At 45.5% G+C, this 6,653-nt stretch overlaps 1 protein-coding gene across 1 annotated transcript in view; it reads left to right on the top strand.

The window, feature by feature from the left end:
* The first annotated feature begins 464 nt into the window (after positions 1-464).
* Positions 465-6,653, top strand: part of MAP7D3 (MAP7 domain containing 3) — a 58,800-nt gene continuing 52,611 nt past the window's right edge. Inside the window, exon 1 of the mRNA XM_065410848.1 lies at positions 465-533. Coding sequence (XP_065266920.1) covers positions 485-533 — 49 coding nt within the window. The 5' untranslated portion in view covers positions 465-484. The remainder of the gene's footprint in view (positions 534-6,653) is intronic.

The following is a 6,653-nucleotide window of genomic DNA, read 5'->3' as shown; positions in this document are numbered from 1 at the left end:
GGTGGGCGGGGCTGTGGTGCGGGGCGGAAGCTGGGTGGGCGGGGGAGGGGCTGAGGGGCTCTGAGGCGGGGAGGAGGAGGGGCGGGAGCTGGGTGGGCGGGGCTGTGGTGCTGGGCAGGAGCTGAGTGAGCAGGGGAGGGGCTGAGGGGTTCTGGGGAGGAGGAGGGGCGGGAGCTGGGTGAACGGGGCTGTGGTGCGGGGCGGGTGCTGGGTGTGCGGGGGAGGGGCTGAGGGGCTCTGAGGCGGGGAGGAGGAGGGGCGGGAGCTGGGTGGGCGGGGCCGTGGCGGGAGCTCGGGGGGCGGGGCGGAGAGGCGCTGCGGCTGGAGAGGGCGGGGCGCTGAGGGGCGGAGCGGAGGAGCCGGCTCCGGGCGCTATTCCCCCCCTCGCGGCGGCGCTGCCGGGCGCGGGCCGGTCGGAGCCTGCGCACTGCGCCTCCCGCTCTTCTGCGGCTCTGCCGGCAGCGGTTCCTTCACTCGGCTGAAGATGGCGGAGGGTGGCGGCTCGTCGCTGAAGGGGCTGCGGGAGCAGATGGGTGAGAGCTGGCAGGGCACCTCGCGGCCCGGGGCTCTGGCTGTAGCCGGGGAAGGGTGAGAGGGGAGCGGGGCCCCCGGCTGGAGAGGCAGTCCCCTCTGATGCTGTGGGGCCGGCCTGAGAGCAGGCCAGGGACGCGGCCCTTAGGCGGGCTCCTCTCGGCCCAGCCCCCCGGGAGCAGAGAGCCGGGGCCGCGATCCCAGCCCCCCGCTGGGGCCTGGGGTGAATGGGGGGCAATGGGCCTCGGGGAGATCGTATCTGCCCCCCCTTCCGCTCATTGGCCTGAGCCCCACACCCTGCGCCCTGTCCCAGCCTAACTCCCCTTCTCCCACCCCGCACACCATGACCCTCTTGTGGGTTCCCCACTCCCCCCTATTTGTCTGTGCTGCCCCCCACCCTGCCTCTGATCTCCCCCTGCCCACCTCCTTTCTCTGTGCTGCTTGTCTGGCTCTCTTCCGCAGGGCTGGCTTTGCAATGGGAAAGGGATTCTGGAAAAGAAATCTGGGGCTTCTGCTGAGTCTCTCACAACTTTAAATGCCCAGGCCTTCCTACGTCTGGGTTTTAACTTCAAAATCTTTCTTGAGTGGAATATGAAACACAAATCTCTTCCCCTCCTCTCCTCCCTCCAATGCATAGATGTTGCATTAATATGCAGGGTCTGACTTACATTAAAAAAAAACCTTACTCTGCCTTACACTCACCCTGATTTGCCTATAAAACTGCAGCACGTAATTTTCCTACAAGACTTTAGCTGCTGATTTGAGATGTCTGCAATACATAGACAGGAATGAGTGCCACTTGAGGACTTCATCTTAAAATGAATTGTCTGCCTTTTGTGATCCTTTGAAAGTCCAAACCGTTATGTTTCTTTAATGAGTCTTGTCTCAATTTTCTAGATTTTTTGCAGACAGCTCCTCACGGCTGTCATGCCCAGTGTTTGCTGCAATATCTTGCAAAGGATGACGTGACAGTCTGAATTCTGAAATGTTGCTTCCTAATCAAACTCTTAATAATGCTTTAACACTTTTTTGGAATTAAGATACCAGAAAAGGCTAAAAATATTTAAATTTAGTTTGTTAAAAACTGCTTTGGTTTGTTCTTTCCTGTTTGAGACTTGGATTAACAAGGACCTCAATATACATAACCATTTTGTGTTCTGTGTAGAGTGAGTGTTATGCTTGTCAAGGTGCATATGTGCACACAATAGATTTGTGGGTGAGTCAGTACAAATGAAAGCAACAAAGAGTCCTGTGGCACCTTATAGACTAACAGATGTATTGGAGCATAAGCTTTCGTGGGTGAATACCCACTTCGTCAGACGAGTGGTATTCACCCACGAAAGCTTATGCTCCAATACATCTGTTAGTCTATAAGGTGCCACAGGACTCTTAGTCTGGATCTGTAAAAAGCAACAAACACGGCTACCCCTCTGATACAGTACAGATGAAAACATTTTGATTATTCCAGACTAAGCATAACGAAGAGACTAAAGGAAAGAAAGAGTTATGATCTCTGGTTTGATGTAAAAATTAACTAACCTAGACTGTGTGCAAACTGACCGGTACTTTGTCAGTGTTTAAAGTTATCAGTCTGTTTCTGTGACTATGATCTCTTCATGTACCAGTGCAATTACTGATGTAAGAGTTCTGGTGACTCTTACAAATGGTCTTAAGGTCTTGAGTCTTCAGCTCAGATCTGGAAGTCTTTCTTCCTCCTTTGATGCAGAAGTCAGATATGGTGTGTGTGTGTGTGTGTGTGTGTTGATTCCCCTTTCCAGTTTTTTAAGATGAATTAAGTGCTCGTGAAAGATAATTATTTGATAGAAGACATCAGACTCAAGACCTATCCACAGACTAGAGAGAGCACAGATAATAGCAACACAGCTTCACCAGCATAACTCAGTCCTGACCTGAAGGGACCTTAACTAAGAGTGAAAGGGTCACTTATTTTATAAGCCCACTTTGTTTTTGTTCTGTCTGCTGAAATTACTAATTTTTTATGGCGCTTTGTGAGATGGACACTCATCTGATGGAAACTAGACTGGAGACCATCAAATCCTTCCGGAGACCACCAAGCAGATGGCATCCACTCTTGTTAACAGCTGTCTTGGACTAGATGCAGGTAACCAGAAGGGAAGGGCCATCCAGCCCCATCTCCCTTTCTAAAGTGAAGATCTTCTTTAAAAAAACAAAATAAAAAGTGACACTAAAAATGACAGGGCTTGAAAAATCCTCTTCCTTACTTTCCCAATAGGAGGTGAAAATTGATGGAGCAGAATCTGAATTTTAACTAAAACATATTTTAGTACTTTGGCTACAAAGATAACTAACATGAATTAATATAGTGCTGTGTTTTTTGAGTCTGCAAACAGACAATTCCAATATGGCTTTTTCCAAGTGACCAGAGAGTGATATTGCGGAGGGTCAGTTCCAGAGCCTATATCCAGGACCCTGTGGGAAGCAGTGAAATTGACAAGAATCATAGCACTTTATTTCTGCTGTTTGGCAAAGTTGTGAGCTGCAACCAAGTCAGACAAAGAAGCTATTTGCAGATGAGGACTGAAAAAAAGGAGGCTAGGAGGCTGTAGGAGCAATAGAGTAATGAAGACCCATTCCAGCATTTGTACAACAACAAAAAGGACCTCAAGAGGCTCGTTGATTGTGTGTGTGTGGGAGTGCAGGAATGTAACTTTCTGCCTTCCAACAGACAGCGGGTTGAGGGAAGCTACAGATTTATCAAATACCTGGTAGCCAGATACTAATATGCAGTATGGACAGCATCCTGCCAAGAAACCAAAGAGCCTCCTCTTTCCTAGTTGCTGAGATGGAGTCTAGGTTTCTTTGCAGAACATTTACTCTGGACCTTACTGGCTTCCTCTTCCATGCCTCCAGTCTTTCATAGCAACCTCTGGATGTAGGTTTAGTCTTCTGGCTGGTAGAAGTCTGGTCACTGTTTCAAGCTCTGAAAATTGGCATCGTAGGGTTCTGCTCTTCTTATTTCTCAATAGCTTCCTTATCACATTTGCTAAGTTTAAAGTAAAGAGATGGGTTTTCTCATTCTCAACCATGCCTACTCAATCTGAGGGGAAGTGTGCTTTTTCTTCATGCATCGCCTGTAATAAAGAGGTCATGCAGGCCAAATCATGCCCTCAATGACAGGTCTGCAATTCCATTGTGTTCAGGTTCTTTCATCTGTCCAGCCTATTGCCTTCAGCCAGACAGCATAAGAGCAGAATTTTGTCCTGCAAATAGAATTTGGTTAACGCTTCTGTGAATGATGCCTGCCCAGGAAATGTATTAAACCTAGATCTAAAATATGATTTTATACTCATAAACAACTACATATAAATGGCACCACCTAACTCCATTGATCTGATCTCTGGATATTTTCAAAGTTATAGCCTCTTATTATGGGGACAAAAGGGTTTTACTGATATTTTAATTCTGTAAACACTATTGAGCACACACAGATTTGAGAGAGGGCCGTTAGTCTGTTAGAAGGCATTTACTTCTTGAGTAATATGGTAATCAGATTAATATTTGAAATTATTTTAAGTTATAATAGGCTGCTTTTACTTTTTTAGTCTATTAGAGTCATGAAATGCTTTATCTTGACTGTTGTAATCTTGTTAGCAACTAGCTGTTACATTGCAAGAACTTGGCGCCATTCACTTCTGCTTCATTGGGAGATGTCCCTCCGTGATGTATATGGATCATTGTGTGCATGGGTATTAAATTGGTTTTGTGTTTTTTTTTTTTTTTAAGTGCCAAATCCTACTTTTTTCAGAGATCTGTATGCTCAAGTGGGAAATCTTTGCAAATTTGAGTTAGGCCAGCAGCATGGTGCCTTCTTCCTGTGAATACATTTTGACAGATCTGCTGTGGGCATAGTTTCCATCTCTTGGCTAGTCAAGACCTATATGGTCAGAGCTTATATCCACTAAAAAAATTAGTAAATTCATTCAATATCTAACCCATAAATTTGCTCCATGTGGATCTCTAATAAAATGTGAGGCTCTAATCAGAAAAGTGACTGAATAAAAATAGCATATTATTTAAAATATGCTTCATTTGTGTATCGTTATCTCTTTGTTAGTGACACAAAAATAAAGTTTATTCCCCCCCCTCCAATTACCACTGCAGAATCAGCACAGTTGGAGAATGAACTGGCTTCTGTTGCTTCTCACCTATCAACAGAATTGCTAACCAGGGTCCTGATCCTGCAGGTTGTTCTATGTCAGGGATCGGCAACCTTTGGCACACAGCTCACCAGGGTAAGCTGACTGAGGGATGTGCTGGCCACCGCTTCCTGCCGCCCCCGTTGGCCTGGGAAGGCGAACTGCAGCCAGTGGGAGCCGCGATCGGCCAAACCTGCGGATGCGGCAGGTAAACAAACCGGCCCGGCCCGCCAGGGTGCTTACCCTGGAGAGCCGCGTGCCAGAGGTTGCTGACCCGTTATACGTGAATGGATCCTCCATAGAAGTCAGTGGAATTCTATGTGGGCGCAGGAAGGGATACACCAGCATGGAACAATTTACAGACTTGGGGCTGTGTTCAAATTGCAAGGTCAAATTATCTGTCCAGCCCCACTGAAGGAAATTAGTTATACCTTTGCAGCTCCACTTAACCAGCACATTTTTGGTACTATTGTAGGAGTGTGAGAAAGAAAGACACCCTATCTTAACTTTGATCTTAGGTTTAGTTTGCAGTGTGGCTAGTTTAAAAAAAATGCTTTGAACAAATTTCCTCAGGAATCACTGACAAATATTTAACTTCACAATATCACTTTTACATAATCACTTTTAATAGTAGAACTGTACTTCAGAAGCACAGAATAATGGTTTTGTTGTGTCTACCATGTGCCTGGTTTTGTCTGTCTACCTCAGAACAAACTTTCTAGTAACTTTTTCAGTAGTTATAGTGCAGATAATTGTCTGAAGGATGTATAACTAGTCTTAAAACCGCAGTGCTCAGATAGCCTTGTGTGTTCTGGACTACCTATCAAATTCACTGTTTGACCCCAATTCTCATATCTTACTTATGATTTCCAGTTGGGTTTAAAAAATTTACTGCCGTGGAAACAAGTCAGAGGTATATACAAAAGAGAAAGAGGTACTGGTGAATTCCAAGGGCAGTGCTCTGGTGAGCTGTCCAAGTACTGCAACTGAAAAATGGAAGGATGATGGGATTTGTACCTGGGTTCTGTCTTAGGCTCTGGGCTCTATTTTACAGATCAATCCCTGGCTATTTGGCGTTTGATAAATTAATCTCCACACAATCTGCTGCTGCTTGAAGAGGGAAGGAGCTATTTCTGTTTTGTATTGTCCAGAGCCTGCTGGTTTCTGCAGAGCAGTGAGGAGCAGTCTCCAAAACTTTCTCTGTGCTCCTCTCCCAGATCTAGCACACCCCTCTGCCAGCCTCCTGCTGGTGATATTCAAGCCTCCAATTTTTTTTGGGGGGGGGGGGAGGGCCTTCCTCTGACTAACTTCAGTGCCTGTCTCTTCATCTTGTCCTCTCAAAGTTACATAAAATGGAAAGTATGGGATTGAGATTTGATCCATCTCCTATTTAAAAAGGTAACATCAATAGACCACTGTGTTAGATTTATATACCGCTAGTCTTGCATGTCATGTGGTGAAAGCACAGCACAGCACTGGAAATTACTACCCGTGTGTCCTATTCTTACTTCTCCTACTCTGGGAATGTGACTTGAGGTAGGTCACTTATCCTCTTCCTTAGCAAACCCATTTTTGAAACACAAATTGTAATACCTACAACTGAGTGTTTGAGAGCAAATGTCCATGAATGAGATCTGAGAACTTGGATGATAAGTTCTAGGAGATATATTGTATATGTACAGTAATATCCCTTTGCAGTCAATATTACAGTGATATCCCTGAGTACTTAATTTTTTAAATGTGCATTTGATTCATCAGAAAGGCATTTAAAACACACGTGACACAATTCCTGTTGGGTAAAATACTGAGAATGCCGTTCAAATACAGATTGTTCCATCTAAGGTCAAAATTTATGAAGTATGCCCTCAGAATTGGGTCCCAAACACTTGGAAAACTTTGAGTAAATTTACTCAATTTCAGGTTTTTCTATAATTTAGCACATCT

The sequence above is a fragment of the Emys orbicularis genome, chromosome 9 (genome assembly GCF_028017835.1).
Source record: "Emys orbicularis isolate rEmyOrb1 chromosome 9, rEmyOrb1.hap1, whole genome shotgun sequence".
Taxonomy (NCBI): Eukaryota; Metazoa; Chordata; order Testudines; family Emydidae; genus Emys; species Emys orbicularis.
This window is presented reverse-complemented; position numbering and strand designations above follow the sequence as displayed.